The 22,500-nt window shown below is 35.4% G+C and overlaps 1 protein-coding gene and 1 non-coding gene across 2 annotated transcripts in view; both read left to right on the top strand.

The window, feature by feature from the left end:
• LOC149131421 (uncharacterized) overlaps positions 1-22,500 on the top strand; it is a 164,959-nt gene that overhangs the window by 20,095 nt on the left and 122,364 nt on the right. The window contains exon 2 of the mRNA XM_089339579.1: positions 22,132-22,321. Coding sequence (XP_089195705.1) covers positions 22,132-22,321 — 190 coding nt within the window. The remainder of the gene's footprint in view (positions 1-22,131; positions 22,322-22,500) is intronic.
• LOC128250567 (U1 spliceosomal RNA) lies at positions 21,904-22,067 on the top strand. Its single transcript, XR_008266607.1, has one exon. It is a non-coding gene; the product is annotated as a U1 spliceosomal RNA (small nuclear RNA).

Below are 22,500 nucleotides of genomic sequence, written 5' to 3'. Positions count from 1 at the left end.
TATATATATATATATATATATATATATATATATATATATGTGTGTGTGTGTGTATGTGTATGTATGTGTATATATATATATATATATATATATATTGACATGTTTTTCATACTTACATGCATGTGGTTTAGTGGTTAGGGTGATCTGTTCTCATTCGTAAGAAAGTGAGTTCAATTCACAGCAGTGCACTGTGTCCTTCAGCAAGATACTTTATTTGATGTAGCTGCAGTCTACTCAACAGGTAAAAATGAGTGGCACCTGTAATTCGAAAAGGAAACCTTGTCATATTCTGTGTCATACTGAATCTACCTATGAATTACGTTAAGGGCATGTTGTGGAAGGATTCCGACCACCCCCCATGTGGACTGACACTTTGGTATAAAATGAAGAACTGTTAGGAGACCAGTGGAAGCAGCTCAGGTTGAGAATGTTGAGTTTCATGTAATAGTAATTGTGTTGCATCGTGTAAATACATTCTTTCCCTGACTCCTGCATCGTTAAATCATATATCAAACAGCAGGATATAAAAGGGTACGTGTGTCTGTGGAGTACTCAGCCACATGTGCATTGATTTCATGAGCAGGCTGTTCCATTGTTTGGGTCAAATGGAACCCTCATCATTGTAACCGACAGAGACCCTGTCCATGCATACATACATACACACACACACACACACACACACACACATATATATATATATATATATATATATATATATATATATATATACCAGAGTAAGCACATAAGATGTGCAACAAGGTGGAAAAAAGAGTACTCAAATACCAGAGGTAGAGTAATATGCTTTACTTAAAAGCAGCAGAAATATAACAAAATACTGTTACTCAGAGTTTCACGTTCCCGTTCATCAGACAGTTTTGTTAGAAAATATATATATATATATATATATTATATATATGTGAATAAAAATAAAAATAAAAAAATATACAAAAAAGGGTTTTGTATGATCGTGTATAGAGGAATATATTATTTAAAAGAGTTCCAACTCTGTCTGTTTTTTATGTTTTATTTATATTCTTATAAAATTAATGTGGGATATATATATATATATATATATATATATATATATATATATACATATACACATCCATCTGTTCATCACTCTGTACATACATATATGCATACATAGTGTATACACATGCACATGCGCACACATATATATATACATGTGTAACATATATACATTTGTACATGCATAGACCATACATACACACATAAATGCATACATAAATGCATGCATACATACATACATACATACATACATACATACATGCGTAAATATGATTAATGATTCTCATATTTCTTGAAATTTGAAGAATCCTCTTAAAAGTGGGGAAACTGTACACTTGTTAAATACTGAAAAACAAAACAACCACCTACTTCAGAAATACAATAAACAAGGAACAATGTTTATATATTTGTTGTCCTTGGAACTTGTATTCTCTGCAAAGACAATTCCTCTCTGGAGAGAAACCACAGCAAAAATCTTTCCAAGCTTAAATGTACACAAACATATTAAACATAAATGCGCATATATATATATATATATATATATATATATATATATATATATATATATATATATATGTGTGTGTGTGTGTGTGTGTGTGTGTGTAATAGTGTATGAAACATACACAAAGAGAAAACCACCAAGTGGATTTCTTACATGCTAAAAATGGCAGCCAAAGCCTAAAACCATGAAAGAATATTCATACATTAAAGCACGTTGCTCTGTAAAAGAGTGACCCTGCAATGGAATGGTGTTCCATTCAAGGGGGACAATGTGATCACAGTCACTTATCATCATCATCATCATCATCATCATCATCTAAATAATCTGTTTTCCTTGCTGGCATGGATTAGATGGTTTGGCTGGAGCTGGTAAGTTGGAAAGTTGCACCAGGCTCCAGTCATCTGTTTTGGCTTGGTCTCTATGGTCTGATGCCCTTCCTAATGCCAGTCACATTACAGAGTGTACTGGGTGTGTCTTACATGTCATTAGGATGGGTGCTCTTTCAGGTGTCACCAGTGCAGATACCTTTTGTGATGCCCTTTCAAGTGTCACTATTGTAGGTGCCTTTTAAGTGTTACCGGCACAGGTGCCCTTTACATGTCACTGGCATGGGTGCACTTTGAGGTGTCACCAGAGAAGGTGCCCTTTGTGTGTCGCCGCATGAGTGTCTTTCCCATGATACTAGCGAGGGTGCCCTTTCAAGTGTTACCGTTGTGGGTACCTTTTATGTATCATCAGCGCAGGTGCCTCTTACATGTCACTGGCACAGGTGCCTTTTACATGTCACCAGCACTGACAACAAAGATTTCACTTGACTTCACAAGCACAGCAAATTGTCAAAAGTCTGTCACTTGTCATTGCCTCTATCAGACTCAAACAACCAAAAATAATCTCAACAAATAAAGATCATCCCAACAACCAAAGATCATCTCATCAGCCAAAGACCATCTCAACAACCAGAGATTATCTCAACTAAGATCATCTCAGCAACCATAGTTTATTCCAACAACCAAAGACCATCTCAACAACCAGAGATTATCTCAACTAAGATCATCTCAGCAACCATAGTTTATTCCAACAACCAAAGATCATCTCAACAACCAGAGATTATCTCAACAAACAAAGATCATCTCAACAACCAAAGATAATATGGCATGGAAACTGGGTCTGTGAGATCTAGAACTCAAGACAATAATGTCCAGGGCTTCTTGAAGGGGATGATGAAGATGACGATGACAATGACGATGATGAACTGATTACTTACATCTAACTTGCTGATGATGTACATCTGTGTGTGTGTGTGTGTGTGTGTGTGTGTGTACGCGTGTGCACGCATGCGCAGGTGTGTTTGTATGTACAATATATCTATAATGAGTAATTGGACATCAAAGGAATATCAAATTAATCAAGTAAATACAAATTAATTGTTGCAAAGTTGATGATGATGATGATGATGATGATGATGATTGTGCTTGATGACAAAAACAATAAAAACGATAATGGCTTCTGCTTTTGGTAGAAGGTCAAAAAGTTTAGCGAATGGGTATGTTAATTGCCAACACCACCCACCTCCACCGGCGTTCTCAACCCTGAAAGAATGAAAGGCAATACTAACCACGGCAGCATTTGAACTCAGAATGTAAAGAGCCAGAAGGAATGCTGTTAAATATCTTGTGCAAGATGCTTATCATTTTGTCAACTTCCTACATCTTCATCATTAATTTACTTCTTGTTTCTCTAAGAACAGACAAACTTCCTGTTGACAAAGAGTTCAGAACTCCAACTAAAGAGTATAAAACCCACAGAATTGTCTTCCCTTACACACACTTCCTGTTTTGACACCACACTTCCTGTTTAACATAAACTCTCAGCCTTTTTTAAGCACAACATGATTCTTAATTCTTTCCATCCTAATCTATCTAACAATTATCTACATGGATTACCATTGAACCTTAAAAACTCAAAGACAATATAATGTATTGGTATATTTATTTTTTTATATATTTTTTATATTTTTGCAAAAAACATTATTTTCATTTTCCTTTTTCTTGAAAATTTGCCATGCAATGAAAGCCGGTTAGAAATCCTTTTTAATCCTCCTTATGCACATCTATCTTAAATATGCTTTCAGTTTAGCATTCTGCCTTATTATTATTATTTTTTATTTTCCTATATATATATATATATGTATGTATGCATGTGTATATGTTTGCAGACAACTAATACTTGCACCAAATCACATGTCAAGAGAGTGACAATTTAGCAAAAAAAAAAAAATAAATAATTTAATCCAATAAAAGAAGACAACAGTCTTCACCTTCTACTAAACAATCCCCTATCGATGATGCCAACGTTACCATTTCAACAGCTGGTACCATTCTCAGTATCTAAGGTATGTATGTAGAAATGTCTGGTTGATAATATGTCTGCAAATAACACTTTCTTGTTCTTATTTCTCACCGATTCTTTATTCCCTTTGGTAAACATTCTTCTCTCTCTCTGCTATCTCTCTCTCAGCTCTCTCTCTTTATCTCTCTTTCTCTCCCTCTCTCATCCTCTCTCTTTGTCTCCCTTTTCCTTTTCCCCTCTCTCTTTCCCCCTCTCTTTTCTCCTCTCACTTTTCTTACTCTCTTCCTCATTCTCCCTCTCTCTTTCTTCTCTTTCCTTCTCTCCCTTTTTCTCTCTTCCTTTCTTTATTTCCTTCTGTCTTTTTCTCACTCTCTTTCTCTCTCTCTGCTCTCTCTCTTTCTCTATCTCTCCTTCTCTTTCTCATTCACTCTTTCTCTCCTTTTCTCTTTTTATCTCTCTTTTCCCCTCTCTCACTTTTTCTTACTCTCTTCCTCCCTCTCTCTTTGTTTCTCTCCCTTGCTCTCTCTATTTTTCCTGTGTCTTTTACTCCTTCCCTCTCTCTCCTCTCTCTCGCCTTCTCTCTCACTCTCTCTCTCTATCCCTTGTAGAAGCGGATAGCTTAGTGGTTAGGGTATTGGACTCATGATCGTAAGATGCTAGTTTCAATTCCTGGACCAAGCAATGCATTGAGTTCTTGAGCAAAACACTTCATTTCACATTGCTCCATTCCATTCAACTGGCAAAAATGAGTAAACCTGTGAGGGACTGATATCCCATCCAGGTGGGAAATATATATAGGCCATGAAACCGGGAAACTGGCCATTATGAGTCAGCATGACTCGAAGTTAACTTTACTTTGACCTCTCTATCCCTCCCTCTCCCTCTCTCTCACTTCCTCTCTCTCTCTCTCTCTTGCTTCTTCTTTCAACTAAACATTTAACTGCTAAGTGATAGGAACATAAACACACCAACTCCGGTTGTAAAGTGGTGGTTAGAGGACAAACACAGATACAAAGACACACACATAAAGCTATATACATATATATTTACGACAGGCTTCTTTCAGTTTCCGTCTGCCAAATCCACTCACAAGGCTTTGGTTGGCCCAAGGCTATAGCAGAAAATATTTGCCTAAGGTGCCATGCAGTGGAATTGAACCTGGAATTAAGTGGCTGGGAAGCAAGCATCTTGTCACACAGCCACTCCTGCACCTATACACCCACACACACAAATATATGCTTGCATGCACACGTACACAGCACCAGACACATACATGCACACTAATACATAAATACATATACATAAATATATACATATGTACACACTCACATTCCGCATGTATATATACACACGAAAATTTATATGTACATACACACAAACAAAAACACACACAAACAAAAACACACACATACACACACGCTTATATCCACTTCTATAAATATATATATATGCATACACGGACTCATATTTGCACACACACACACACACACTCATCTTTCAAGATATGATAGCTCAGATATCCCACAGCTCTCTCACCACAATACAGCACAACTTGACATTATCTCTTTATGCGATATCTTGTAATAATAATAATAATAATAATAATAATAATAATAATAATAATAATGATAAGAATAACGACAACAACAACAACAACAATATCTATTAATATTCCATGTCACACTTCCTATCTCAAATGTCAATTAATTGTGGAGAGTAGTTTTATTATTTTCGCTACAAATGTTGTTGTTGTTATTGATGTTGTTATTGATGTTCTTCCTGTTGTTGTTGTTTTCTTGTTGCTGTCATTGTTACAGCTGCTACCATCATTGTTGTTGTTGTTGTTGCTGTCATCACTGCCGTAAAATGCTGTGGTTGTTGTTGTTAGTGTCATTAAGTTTGTTAGATTCATGAAAATAACTGTCACATGTTTTGGCACAGCCCCCCCCCCCCGTAACTTTAAGCGAAATCGGGGTTAGGGGAGTACATAGACCCCAGTATTTGACTCTTTTACTTGTTTCAGTTATTTGACTGTGGCCATGCTGGAGCACCGCCTTTAGTCGAGGAAATCGATCCCAGGACTTATTCTTTGGAAGCCTAGTACTTATTCTATCGGTCTCTTTTGCCGAACCGCTAAGTGACAGGGACATAAACACACCAGCATCGGTTGTCAAGCGATGTTGGGGGGACAAACACAGACACACAAACACACAGATATATATACATATACATATATATACGATGGGCTTCTTTCAGTTTCTGTCTACCAAAATCCACTCACAAGGCTTTGGTCGGCCCGAGGCTATAGTAGAAGACACTTGCCCAAGGTGCCACGCAGTGGGACTGAACCCAGAACCATGTGGTTGGTGAGCAAGCTACTTACCACACAGACATTCCTGCGCCTACTGTTACTCTATCTTATCAACTCTGAAAGCAATTTGTCTGGGTGTGGTAATGGTTCTGCCTGCTGAACTCCTTAATAATGATATTGGTTTCAAACCTTGGCACACAGCCAGTAATTTCAGGGAAGGGATAAAAAGGGTAAAGAACCCCTTTGGTCATGAATGACCATGGGATTGCACTTAGAACAATACCCTCCAAGGACAGGGGTATGTGTTGTGCTCTTGAGCAAGACACTTCATTTCACATTCCTCCAGTTCACTCAGTTGTAGAAATGAGTTGTGACATGACTGGTGCCACATTATTTATGGGATGCCCCAATATATATATATATATATATATATATATATATTCACATACATATTTGTTATATAAATCTATTATCTGATATCAAGTCGAGTATAATTCAACAAAGTACTCAATAGAATTATTTTCAAATGTAGAGACAAAATATATTCTATTGAGTAAATAATGCCTGGACACATTACAATTTGCTTTTAATCCATTTCTGTATCTCGTTGAAAGAGAAACTAAGCAATTTTTATCTTTGATGAGGACATACAAAGATGTAATGAAACATTAGTGAAGCATTACCTAGTGAATTACATGTATACATACATATATATATATATATATATATATATATATATATATATATATATATATATATATATATAGAGAGAGAGAGAGAGAGAGAGAGAGAGAGAGGTATGTATGTATATGAATATGTATGTATATATATGAATATATATATATATATATATATATATATATATATATGCATATATATACAAATATATATATATATGCATATATACACAAATATATATATATATATATATATATGCATATATATACAAATATATATATATATATATATATATATGCATATATATACAAATATATATATATATATATATATATATATATATATATATATATATATATATATATACATGTGCTTATATCTTTATATATATATATATATATATATACACATACATATATACATATATATATCTATTAACTTATATAAATATATATATATTCATATATACACACACACATATATGTATATATATATGTGTGTGTGTGTATAACATATATATGCATAGAGAGAGAGAGAGAGAGCGGGAGAGAGAACAAGAGAAAGAGAGTAATAGATATACTTATTGATAAAAAAATTATACGATAACAAGTGTCTATTATGTATCTAGTAATGCATGGAATTCTATACCTGTATACTGCAAATTAACTATTATGATATTAACAGATATTAATACGGATATAAATGCGATATATATTTGTAAACGTCCTCAATATAATGGCGTTATAACCTTGTATCTTTTGCTTAATGGGTAGGAATGTGCTAGGAATTGTTCCACACAAGGATTTTTAATTCTTCTCTCTTCTATTCCAAGAGACATAATTGCTTATCTGCTTTACGGAACAATAGTATACTATCTATCGCAGCGACTATTGTTGGTTTCGATGTCAATGATGTGTTCGGAGCTGTTATGATATCTTATGATATCTTATGTTGTGTTGTGTTATAGTATGGTATGTTCGATGTAAAATTTTGTTCTGTTTCACATGCGAAACAATACAACCCATATCAGCATGGGGAAACGGACGTTAAATGACGATGATGACGATGATGGTAGCAATGATGATGACGACAAGGATGACAATGATGACAGCAATGACCATGATGATGAGGAGGAGGAGGAGAAGGAGGAGAGGGAGGAGGAGGAGGCGGAAGAGGAGGAGAGAATGGTGAGGATGCTGATGAGGATGTGGATGATGATGAGAAAAAGGACGATATGGATGATGGTGTGGAGGATGAGGATGATGTTGATGCTGATGAGGATGAGGTGGAGGATGAGGAAGATGATGATGATGTGGAGGATGGTGATAAGAAGGAGGAGGATGCAAAGATGGTTGTGCAGTCAGGAAACTGGCTTTTTAACCATGTAGTTTTTTGTGGTTTTGGGCACACTGCAACAATACTTGGGCAATTGTTTTCTACTGTACACACACTCACACGCATACACCATCATCATCACCGTCGTCTTCATCATCATCCTCATCATCATCATCTTCCTAATCATCATCATTGTTTAACATCTGCCTTCTATGCAGGCATGAGTTGGACGGTTTGAAAGGAATCAATCGAAACATGTGTAGGTGATTTGGTGATATAAATGATTTAAATAACATCTTTAACATTTGTCTCCCTTTTCTATTATTCTTATGTTCTCCAAAACACGTCTCACTTCACCCTGGAATTACATACACACACACACACATACACACTCACACATGTATGTATATAGTCAAATCGAATAAATGAACATTAAAAATAACAATAAGAAACAACAAGAGGAAGTGCACATGGAATTTATTAGTTTGACTCTCAGTAAGAAGAGAGAGTTTTTGACAATTCGAGCATAGCTCTTTGTCAGAAAGGAAAAAGGGAACAGTCCAAAAGTCTAAAGAAGTCAAAAACTTGCTCGTGTGTAGTTACATATATTGGTTAACTAGTCATGAGTTAAGATTTCACATTTTCTTGGTATCATGAATCAGAATTCAGCATTTTTCATCATCCTTTCAGTCTGTTACAGAATTTTTTTTGTAGGCTCCAAATAAGTAATAATTTTATGAATATTTATTGAGCACTTTTGATGAAAATACCTTGCTAAGACTAATTAAAATGCACCCTGTAGAGCATGCATGTGTCTTATTACCGAGAGCTGTAAGTATGCTTATATATATATATATATATATATATATATATATATATATGTTTATATATATATGCATGTATATATATGTACGTATGTCTGTAGTTGTCTATGTGTGTTTGTACATACATACATACAAACAGACGAGAGATAGTAAGTGAAAGAGACTGAAAGAGGGAATTAAAGGTAAATGCAGCCTGGCACCACCACCACCCCTACCACCACCACCACCCCTACCACCACCACCACCCCTACCACCACCACCACCTTTCAGTGGTATTGCATGTGTGACAGGAGGATTGCATGACATGCAAGTAGTACTGCAACGGGATGCACAACAATATTAACAATGACATCTTAATTAGGGAAGTGTAAAAAAAATGGAGTTTTAATGAAGATATGAAAAGTGATGAAGGTTGTGGTGTTCATGGTGGTGGTGATGGTTGTTGGTAGAAGTGGTGGTGGTGGTGGTGGTGGTGGTGGGGATTTTGATGCTGGTGGCATTGATTGTTGGTGGTAATGTTCCGTGGTGGTGGCAGTAGTGTTGTTTGTGGTGGTGGTGGTGGTGGCTGTAGTAGTGGTGACTGTGGTGGTGGTGATGTTTGAAATGGTGTTTGTAGTGGTGGTGGTGGTGGTGGTGGTGGCGGTGGTGTATGTGAATAATATTACTGGCACTGGAGGTGATGTTGGATTCATAGTAGTGTAAGGGGTGTTTGGATGGTGGTAGGGTGATGGTGGTTGGGTGGTGGTAGTTGGTGGTGGTGGTGCTGTCATTGTGTTCTTGAATATGTTTACAGTTAATTAAATATTTCAACATTGATTGAAAAGAGAGAGAGACACAGAGAGAGAATGAAAGAGAGAGAAAGAGAGGGAGAAAGGGAGAAAGAATGAGGTACAGAGTGAGACAGAGAGAGAAGGAATGAAAGAGAGAGAGAAAGAATGAGGGACAGAGTGAGACAGAGAGAGAGGGAATGAAAGAGAGAGAGAAGGGGAGAAAGAATGAAAGACAGAGAGAGAATGAAGGAAAGAAGAGAGACAGCCAAAGACAGAAAGAGAGACAAAGAGAGGGGAGAGCGACAAATGGAAGAGAGAGAGAGAGGAAGAAAGGGAGAGAGAAAAAGAAAGAGAGAGAGAGAGAAACAGGAAGACAGATAGAGAGGGGGAGAGGGAAGACGAAGTAAGAGAGACAGAGAAGAAGAAAGGGAGAGAGAGAGAGAAATAGAGAGAGAGAGAGAGAGAGAGAGAGAGAGAGGCAGGAAGACAGATAGAGGGAAGAGAAAGTGAGAGAGAACAAGAAAGAAAGAGGAAGACAAAGAAGCAGAAAGAGAAAAGGATGTGAAAGAGAAGCAGAGAGAGAAAAAGAAAAAGATAGTGACAAACAAGGAAACTGAGAGAGAAAGAAAGAGCAAAAAAGAGAGAGAGGGAGAAAGAGAGAGAGAGAAAGACTATAGAATCATGTCGAACATGTATGTGCCAAGAATAGTCAATAATTATTGTTTATTAATTAACTATTTAAGAAATTGTCTTTTAGCTAGTTGTAGTTTATTAGTCCATTAACTAAAAGTCTATACTAATTGTACTATATTAATTAGTAGTTATCTCACTGCTGGCCTTGTTGACCATTTGATTGCAATTAAGCAATTATTGTGGGTTTTAGTTGTAACAGTAGATTAGTTGTACTAGTTTTATTAATTACATTCTGTTAATTGCACCGAGTTAATTGTTATTTGTTAATTGCAATGTAGAAATGATAGTATCATTATCACCACCACCAACAACAGCATCAATGACAACACTGCTGTCTCATCTTCATCGTCATCGGGTTGTCATCATCATCATCATCTTCAGCGTCATTACCACTAAAACCATCACCACCACCACCATCATCATCATCACCATCACCATCATTATCGTCATCATCATTACCACTACCACTACAACCATCATCATCACTACCACCACCACCACCACCACCACCATCAACACCGTCCTCCTCCTCGTCATCATCATCATTATCATCACCACCACCATCATCACCACCACCACCATCATTATCGTCATCATCATCACTACCACCAACACCACCACCACCATCATCATCACCGTCCTCCTCCTCGTCATCATCATCATCATCATCATTACCACCACAATCACCATCATCACCACCACCATCATCATTATCATCACCACCGTCCTCCTCCTTATCATCATCATCATCATCACCCCATGACAGACACAGCCAATTACTTGGATGCCACCCAGAACAATCTACCCTAACTGTAAATAAATTACCCCAACACAAGAGAGTTCCTTTCACCCTTAATAGATACCCCAGTAGAGTACAGTTCACCTTGTTTGTAATTACAGATGATGGTCTGGCAGTCATTAAAAGTGTAGGATAAAATAATTTGTGAAATATTTTGTTTTAACTCTTTGCATTCTGAGTTCAAACCTCAGTGAAGTCAAAATTGTTTTTCAGCCTGTTTCAGTCCAAAATCGAAGGTATTGGATTAAAGGGATTGTTGATGCATTGGATGAGATACCTTGTGGTATTCACACTGGCCCTTTGTGTTTTGAAGTTCTGGGTAGTTGATTTAATCTTGTTGCTTGTTTTAACATCACCACCTCGTACTTGGTGATAGTGTTGGTGGTGGTGGTGGTGGTGGTGGTGGTATATAATATAGAAGATAGATAGGTTGTTGTTGGCACTCCGTTGCTTACGATGTCGAGGGTTCCAGTCGATCCGATCAACGGAACAGCCTACTCATGAAATTAACGTGCAAGTGGCTGAGCACTCCACAGACATGTGTACCCTTAACATAGTTCTTGGGGATATTCAGCGTGACACAGAGTGTGACAAGGCAGACCCTTTGAATTACAGGCACAACAGAAACAGGAAGTAAGAGTGAGAGAAAGTTGTGGTGAAAGAGTACAGCAGGGTTCGCCACCATCCCCTGCCGGAGCCTCGTGGAGCTTTTAGGTGTTTTCGCTCAATAAACACTCACAACGCTCGGTCTGGAAATCGAAACAGCGTTCCTATGACTGCGAGTCTGCTGCCCTAACCACTGGGCCATTGCGCCTCCACTGAAAATAGATAGGTAGATAAATATAAAGAGAGATAGAAAGATGATAGATAGATAGACAGATACATAAACAGATAGACAGAGATTATTGTTATCATAGAGATAGATAGATAGATAGATAGATAGATAGCCAGACAGACAGGCAGATTAATATTATAGATGAATAAATAAAAAGATATTTGCGATATTTTATTGTTATCAAAGATAGATAGACAGATAGATAGATAGATAGATAGATATGTGCACTACATTATGTGGTTTAGAAGATATTTTTCAAAACGAAGGAAAGACTTGAATAATTAATTTCATTTGAACTGATAAGTATTGTCTATAATTAATAAAAATCTGTCATCATTTTGATGATACGGATGCAGGAGATAATTAATAATAATTCTATTTTAATGATAAGAAATCATTTACTGACTGAATATTGCGTAGAAACAGACATACGTTATATATTATATATGTGAAGGCACGTGGCTTAGTGGTTAGGGTGTTCAGCTTACGATTGTGAGGTCGTGGGTTCAATTCCCGGTGACATGTGTCCTTGAGCAAGATAGTTTGTTTCATGTTGCTCCTGTTCACTCAGATGCCAAGTATGTGTTGTACCTCTATTTGAAAAAGCCAGCCTTGTCACACTCTGTGTTATGTTGAATCTCCCTGAGAATTATGTTAAGGGTACAAGTGTCTGTGGAATGCTCAGCCAGTTGCTCGTTAATTTTATGAGCAGGCTGTTCTGTTGATTGGATGAACTGGAACCCTTGTCACCATTAGGAATGGCATGCCAATGCCAGTATATCATATATATATATATATATATATATATATACATATATATATATATATGGTAATTGCCATTATAAGAGAAAGGTACTGGTGCTTTGTGGGACCACAGACAAGCTAAACAAGAGCTAGTAAATGACTTACTGCTCTTGATGCCAAAGCGTGTCTGTATTCAAGCAGGTCATCCAAACACAACACATCCTCTCTTTACTCTTTTACTTGTTTCAGTCTTTTTGACTGTGGCCATGCTAGAGCACCACCTTTAGTCGAGCAAATCGACCCCAGGACTTATTCTTTGGAAGCCTAGTACTTATTCCATCGGTCTCTTGCTGAACCGCTAATTTACGGGTACGTAAACACACCAGCATCGGTTGTCAAGTGATGGTGGGGAGACAAACACAGACAAACAAATACATACATATATATACATACATATACATATATACGACGGGCTTCTTTCAGTTTCCGTCTACCAAATCCACTCACAAGGCTTTGGTTGGCCCGAGGCTATAGTAGAAGATACTTGCCCAAGGCGCCACGCAGTGGGACTGAACCCGGAACCATGTGGTTGGTAAGCAAGCTACTTACCACACAGCCACTCCTGTGCCTATATAATCATTTTTCATGTAAGAGTATTGTAGTGGCTGTTGTTGATTTCCCAGAATAGAACTAAGATCTAAGACACTCCAACAGTGACCATCACATCTTTCTGTACTTCAAGAGTTGTGTATTGTATCCTACACTATCTAACATATCAGGCTTGCTATATCTCTAAATGGAAAAGTGTAAAAATTGTGAGACTATTCGAAAATTTAGAATGTATTTTCTTTTTTCTGGTTTTAATCTGTTTTTTACTTCAGTATTTTAAAATTCTTACAAGTCAATTTTTACTTTATGGAAAGAAACTTAAAAATTGAGAAAAAAAGAAATTACAAAAAACCCACACACTCATCCACATTTACACTCACATGTGTGTATGCATATATATATATATATATATATATATATATATATATATATATATCATACACACTCACACACATATACATGTGTACATACACATCTATATTCATATTCATATGTTTATGTATGTATATATATATATATATACACACACATACATATACATATATATATACATATATATATATATATATATATATATATATATAAATATATGTATATATATACAAATATATATGCACATCTATATATACATATATATATATATAATATATATATAATATATATATATATATATATATATATATATATATTTATTTATTTATAAGTAATAGAAAAAGAAAATGGAGAAACTGATGTATAGACATCAATTTATTTGAACATATTCAATTCTGTACAATATCAAATATATATAACTATATGTATGTATATACAGTGTATATATATATATATCACATACATATACACACACATATGTATGTGTATGTATATATATATATATATATATATATATATATATATATATATATATATAAATATATATATATATATATATATATATATATATACCCTTACACACTTACACATGTGTGTGTGCACAGGTTGCATATAGACACATACACATATACACTTGCTCAAATACAAACAGATTTCAGTCATACAATATCTGGAGTGATATCTTCACTGATAATGCATGACACATACGATATCTCTCTTCACAAAACTTATATTGTATTCTAAAGTTATTATCATGGCTATATCATCCATACTGGATCGTTCACCATCCTACTTGCATGTGATATTATCTTGGTATCATGATATCTTCCCACAACCAGATACTATTTGTGAAAATATTTATCATTGCATCTTATGCGCCAGCCTCTTTCAAGTTTCTGTGCATATGTATGTATGTATGTATGTATGTATGTATGTATGTATGTGTGTGTATGTATGCATGTATGTTTGTATATATATATATGTATGTATATGTGTGTATGTGTGTGTATATATGTGTGTATGTATGCATGTATGTATGTATATATATATGTATCTGTATGCATGTATGTGTGTGTGTATGTATTTATGTATATATGTATGTATTTATGTGTGTATGTGGGTGCGTGCTTGTGTATTGTATTGTATATATATATATATATATATGTATGTATGATCATTTGCATAACATATGCACACACCATCATATATATATATGAATTTATATGTATGTTTGTGTAAATAGAGATAGGGAGAGATAGAGAGAGAAAGAAAGAGAGAGAAAGAAAGAGAAAGAAAGAGAGATAGAGAAAGAGAGAGGAAGATAGATAGATAGATATATTGATCGATAGGTAGATAGATATAGATTTAAGCATTTATACATATGTATTTATATCGGTATATGTATGCATATATATGCGTCTTATGAGTATATATATATATATATATATATATATATATATATATATATATATATATATAAACAGAGAGAGAGAGATGTACATATATATGTGTATGCACGTGTGTGTGTGTGTGTGTATATACCTATATAGACGCACACACACACACACATATATATATATATACATTTGATGGATGATCAAGTGAGAAAAATACAGAAACATATTTAAGATGTATTTTTTACTCAACGGCAAAGTCATATAAATGAATGAATGAATGAAGGGCTGAAAGTTTTGTGCTTTGCACTTAATCAAACTAACTTGTAAGTCGTACATCTTGTTATGAAGAGAAGAAATGAGATTTCTTATGGAATCTTTGATTAAATATGTATTGAGTAAAAGATAGGATAAATGGTATACAATACAGGGAAATTTAACAGCATATGCATATATACCACAATAAAGCGTACACAAATATATACATATACTTTCTTTAATCTTGTATAGATAAATGATAAAAATTTCACTTCAATTGTTTCGACAAATTTTTACACCTGTAGTACATTGGTGAGATATTGTTTAAAATGCACTTCTTCAGGTGACGGTTTACATAAGTCCTTCGCTAAATCTTACCGTCATTTCACTTAGTGTGTTAATACATATCCAAAGTAGTGTGACTTTATCAGCAGTTTACAGACAGAACTAAACCCATAAATATAACTAAACCCAGATAAGAGCTTTATACACTTTGGATGGATATTAAAGATGATACAACAACTCGTCAGTGTACTAAAGGTGGAAAAATAAATTTGAAAGAATTGTAATGATTTTAAATAAAAATATCGCTCAATACATTTTCTATCAGTTTTCTGTTTTTAAAAACTCTATAGAAACTATGGAATTTCTGATATATGTCCAGTAATAAGAAGATTCCTACTATATGATGATATCTGGTAGCCAATAACTGTGGACGAGTTTTGCATAGCATACTACAAGGTTTTTACATGAGTCTTATTTAACATATATCATATATATATATATATGTTTTTTTTTTATATACAATTCCTGTATCAATCATTTAATAACCCTTTTTCCATGCTGGCGTCGGTTGGCTGGTTCAGCAGGAACCAACTAGCCAGAAGGCTGCATTCAGGCCCAGTGTTTGTTTGGCATAGTTTCTTATTTCTTTATTGCCCACAAGGGGCTAAACATAGAGGGGACAAACAAGGACAACAAGGACAGGCAAAAGGATTAATCGATTACATCGACCCCAGTGCGTAACTGGTACTTAATTTATCGACCCCGAAAGGATGAAAGGCAAAGTCAACCTCTGCAGAATTTGAACTCAGAATGTAACGGCAGACGATATACCGCTAAGCATTTCGCTCGGCGTGTTTGGCATAGTTTCTACAGCTGGATACCCTTCCTAAATGCCAAACCACCTTTCAAAGTGTGCTGGGTTCTTTCCCCATGGCACTAGCATCATATTGAAGTATGTGAAAGTATGACAGAAGAACAGGAACAGGTGCTTTGCTGAAGAGATAACTACCTGACTTCCCCAGGTGAGAAGATAGAAAGAGAGACAAAAGCATGGTGAGAGCATACCCTCAAATGTATTAGATGATTATGAGAGATCTTTCTTTCATCTTTTATTTGTTTCAGTCATTAGACTACAGCAGTCTTGACTCATGCCAACTCATAAGGACCAGTTTCCATGGCGTATATATTTCCCACCTAGATGGGATGCCAGTCCCTCATAGGATGACTCATTTTTGCCAGCTGAGGGGACTGGAGCAACATGAAATGAAGTGTTTTGCTCAAGAATACAATGTGTCGCCCGGTCCATGAATCGAAACAGCTATCTTATGATCATGCCTCCACTGGCCATGCTGGGGCACAAGCTTGAAGAAATTTTAGCAGAATAAATTGATCCCAGGACTTACCTTTTTGTTTGAGCTTGGTACTTATTTTATTGATCACTTTTGCTGAACCACTACGTTATGGGAACATAAACACACCAACCAGTGATAGGGGACAAATACAGATGCAAAAACATGACACATAATATATGTACATTTATATGTCATCATCATCATCATCATCATCGTTTAACGTCCGCTTTCCATGCTAGCATGGGTTGGACGATTTGACTGAGGACTGGTGAAACCGGATGGCAACACCAGGCTCCAATCTAATTTGGCAGAGTTTCTACAGCTGGATGCCCTTCCTCACGCCAAACACTCAGAGAGTGTAGTGGGTACTTTTGTGTGTCACCCCGCACGAAAACTGCCACGCTCGAAATGGTGTCTTTTATGTGCCACCCGCACAAGCCAGTCCAGGGGCACTGGCAACGATCTCACTCGAAAATCCTACGGGAGCCAGTCAGGCGGTACTGGCAACGGCCACGCTCAAAATGGTGCATCTCATGTGCCACCTGCACAAGAGCCAGTCCAGGGGCACTGGCAACGATCTTACTTGGCTTGCCGGGTCTTCTCACGCACAGCACATTTCCAAAGGTCTCGGTCAGTAGTCATCGCCTCGGTGAGGCCCAATGTACGAAGGTCTTGCCTCACCACCTCAGCCCAGGTCTTCCTGGGCCTACCTCTTCCTCGGGTTCCCTCAACTGTTAGGGTGTGGCACTTTTTCACGCAGCTATCCTCATATATATATATATATATATATATATATATATATATTATTATTATTATTATTATTATTATATGTATTTATTTTCTGCTAGTTAATAAATAACTCAGACAAAATGAATTGGTTAATAGATACCAGGGTAGCAAAGATCACAAAATGACTGTGGTGTAACTCCTGTTTATGAAGTAGAAACTCCTTGTTATTTTGGATACTTGAGTATATATAAATTTAGTAAATGGAGTAAAACGCATATGTTAACTGCATACTTCTATTTCCAACATATGTTTCGAAGATTACAAATTATACCTTCCATAGGAATAGGTGATGTTGATAAGAATGTAATCTTCTCTTCAGAGAAATGCATGGGAACCAGCTTAAACGTAAGACATTTTAACTGAATATGAGAACTGTAGTTGGAGAAGGATTATATATATATATGTACATGATCTGATGTATTGATTTTCTTTTGCTTTTTCTTACAAATTGACCTTTCCTCATCATATAAGACTTATATCTGATGACTTTGTGGTCAACATTTCTGACTGTTCTTTCTGACACATGGAGATCTTTTGCAATTAACCTCATGGACTTTCTGGGATTGTAATCAATGGTCTGTTGAACTTGTTGGATAAATTCAGGTGTTCTGATGGTTTCAGAACATTTAGAATGCTTTTTATGCTTTGATACTGGTGATACGATTCCATCTTCAGTCTCTGGCTCCTTACAAACTTTGTAGACGAAAAATCTGGAAACTTTTTAAACTTGAGATATTTCTAAATCAATGTGGTCAGCTTTTATAACCACAGTAATGGAATGCCTCTTCATTTCTTGAATAAGCTGAGGGTGTGCCAATATTATTTTCTGAAACAAAGATTATACAGAGTTAGCAAAAAATGCAGCAGTGACCCCAAAAAGGTATGTCCTTAAATACCTTACACACCCTGTATATGTGTGTGTGTGTGTGTGTGTGTGTGTGTGTGTGTGTGTATATATAAAGGGCTAAGGATAATGCCCCCCCCCCTTTGGTCATGAATGACCATGGAATTGCACCTAGAAAGTTCCCCTCCAAGGCACAAGTCCAGGCACACCAGCCTCTCCTCTCCACACAATCGATGCTATCCAAGGGAAAAGCAAATGGCTGATACAGTTTGACACCTGTGACATCATAACACATTTCTACAATTGAGTTAACTGGAGCGATGTGAAATAAAGTATCTTGCTCAAGCACACAACACACAGCCCAGTCCAGGAATCAAACTCACTACTTCATGATTACAAGTCTGATGCTATAACCACTGAGTCATGTGCCTTCACACGCACACACATATATGAAGATATACATATATATATGTATATATATGTACATATCACACATACACATATATGAAGAAATGTATATATTTAACTGAACATAAATGAGTGTGTTCATGCGCATGTATATGACTTGTGTGTGCTTTACACTTGTACATCCCATGCTAATAGATATGTATATATTTCTAAATATATTTATTTGTGTTATATTCTGATGGACACGCATACAGAGAATCAATGAAATAGATTTTCACTAATACATTTAAATAGACAAATAAAATAATTCATATATATATATATATATATATATAGATAGATATATATATATATATGTATACACAAACACACACACATAGAAATATATACGTATATATATATCCATAAGTGTTCTGGTGGCAGATTTAGAATTTTTCCTCAGTAAATCATACATATATGTGTGTGTGTGTGTGTATATATATATATATATATATATATATATATACACATACATATATGTATGAGAACTAAGTTATATTGCTATTTATTTTTTACCTTATATTCATTTTTGTTCTATAGCTAATGATCATACAGCCCTCCCCTGCACTCCAACCCTCTCTCATGTATATATATATATGTATATACATGTATACATGTGTGTATGCCTGCATATGTATATGCACACCTATGAATGCCAATATACAAACGTGTGTGTAATACATATATATATATATATATATATATATATATATATATATATATATAGTGTGTGTATGTACATATATACACACATATACATGCATATATATATATATATATGCTTATATATCCTTGTGTAAACATGGTGTGCTTGTAGATATTTATGTATACATCTATATATGAGCATGAATTTGTGTGTGTGTGCAGTATATATATATATATATATATATATATATATATATATATATGTGTGTGTGTGTGTGTGTGTGTGTGTGTGTGTGTGTATATGTACATATATACATATGAGTGTATATATATCGTAAATATTTATGTGTGTATATATATATATATATATATATATATCATCATCATCATATATATATATATGTATATACATGTATATATATATATATTTATGCATATATGTATATGTGTGTGTGTGTGTGTGTGTCTATATATATTATTTTTATATCAGTATGTGAGTGTGTGTATATGTATTTTTATTATGCGTATGTGTATATGTGTGGTTATGTTTGATTTTTTAATTTTATTTTATTTTATGAATTTCTTTATCTCCTCTCTTTATTTTGTTTGAAAATCGTTGCTTATTACGTGACACTCCAATAAAAGTTTTGATCAAAGCTTCCTGGGTGGCTTTATTATTTATAATTTAGTTTGATAAGTGTGAGGCATTGAACTGTTGAATCTGTTGCCCTTTGACTTATTTAGCTAACTTTGCAGCCAAATTATATAAAAATTCATAATAATATACATGCATATGTGTGTCTACATACATAAATACACACACACACATATATATACACGCACACACATACATATATATGCACATGGATTTATGCACACGTTTACACATACGTATACATACATAGTGTTATGTGTGTATATGCGTATTAACTGTAATCACTATTTAAATTATACACAAGCCAGAACTTCACAGTAATGGCCAAACTAATTTGCATAATGTGAAGTTCTTGGCAGTGTCAATAATTAATATTTTATGTAGGACATGGTGCATATTAGACGATTTAAATGAATTTAACTGTTCTGTCAAACGTAATGCGTATTAATTTACATTGTTTCGAATTTATTATGCATTATCTTGTAGCTTTGAGGCTTCAATAATGTTAACATTTACTTTTAGAATGACATTGTAGGATAGGTGTGAGAGTCCAGATCTGGCTAGTTTGAACATAAAACAGGTAGAATAATTGTGCTGGATATGCCTGGTTTAAATGCTAAAGGGTTAAAAATGATTGGAATAGAACTAGATTCTTAGTTGTAAACATTTTCAAGGTACTGTAAGTGGTAGAATGTTGGATGCCACAAGATTATCTAAAATAGTAAATCTTAACATGGAAACATCAGGCTCCATTACACCCCATCAGATATTAACGAAATTATATAGCCCCTGCCCCCAACTTTCAACTTCATTACCCCCTTTAGCATTCAGATTACTCCGTCAAATGCAATACTCGTTCATTCACAATATTTTTTAACTAAGTATTTATCATGTTGTAGCTTTGAGATTTCGATGATGTGATTGTATATTTTCAAAATGACATTGTAGTGTAGGTGTGAAAGGCAGGATCTGGCCAGTTTGAACATAAAAATTGACCCCAAGACTTATTTCTTAAGCCTAGTACTTCTATCAGTCTCTTTTGCTGAACTGCTAAGTGACAGGGATGTAAACACACCAACACCGGTTTTCAAATGTGATGTGGTGGGGGAACACATACACAATAACACACACATATAAATACATATTGGGTCATCCCGTAAATAATGCGTTTTTTTTTAATACTTCTTTTATTTTTCAAAATTAAGATAAACAAAGTTCTTTTTTAATGTAAAATATACTCTCCTTCATTTTCTACAATGCTCTTCCATCTATCTGGTAGACTTACATGGTTATTCTTCAGAATAGCATTGTTCTGGTAGTTGGAGAATATGTCCTACTAGTTTTTATCTTCAAAGTGTGTCAATACCAACATATCATTATTACTATTATTATTATTCATAGGGGTAAACCATGATCAGCAAAGTGGTTCTCCCAAAGTGAGGCCCTTCCATTGCACTCCGGTTGGGTTGACCTTTGCGATCGCCCCAAATGTGGGCGACTCGGGTGCGCTATTTCTAAGTGTGGGGTCTGCGTTTGCGCTCACCCCATAAATCAAACAAAGAACAGAATTAATTATTATTATTATTATCATCATCTCTTGCTCTCTTTATAGCTCTCAGTCATATAGGTGTCTGGAATGAACCAGTGAAAGCCTGCCTCCTGTCTGCCAGACATGATGTTAGCCACCACACAGTTCGTGCTCAAGCATGCCGCACTCTTGCTTCATTGGGTGAGAAATTTCCAGAAGCTGTCACCCTTCTTCAGGAATATTTCCTTTCAGAGACTGATCCGACAATGCAAAGGTTGGTCTTATTGTCATTATTGTTCTTACATTTTGTTGGATTCAGTCACATTTCAGGTCACATTTCATATATATCGCCTTCCTGGCACTTGTGCCAGTGGCACGTGAAAAGACATTTGAACGAGTTCGTTGCCAGAACCGCTGGACTGGCTCCTGTGCGGGTGGCACATAAAATACACC

The sequence above is a fragment of the Octopus bimaculoides genome, chromosome 22 (assembly GCF_046866305.1).
Source record: "Octopus bimaculoides isolate indiv1 chromosome 22, ASM4686630v1, whole genome shotgun sequence".
Lineage (NCBI taxonomy): Eukaryota > Metazoa > Mollusca > Cephalopoda > Octopoda > Octopodidae > Octopus > Octopus bimaculoides.
This window is presented reverse-complemented; position numbering and strand designations above follow the sequence as displayed.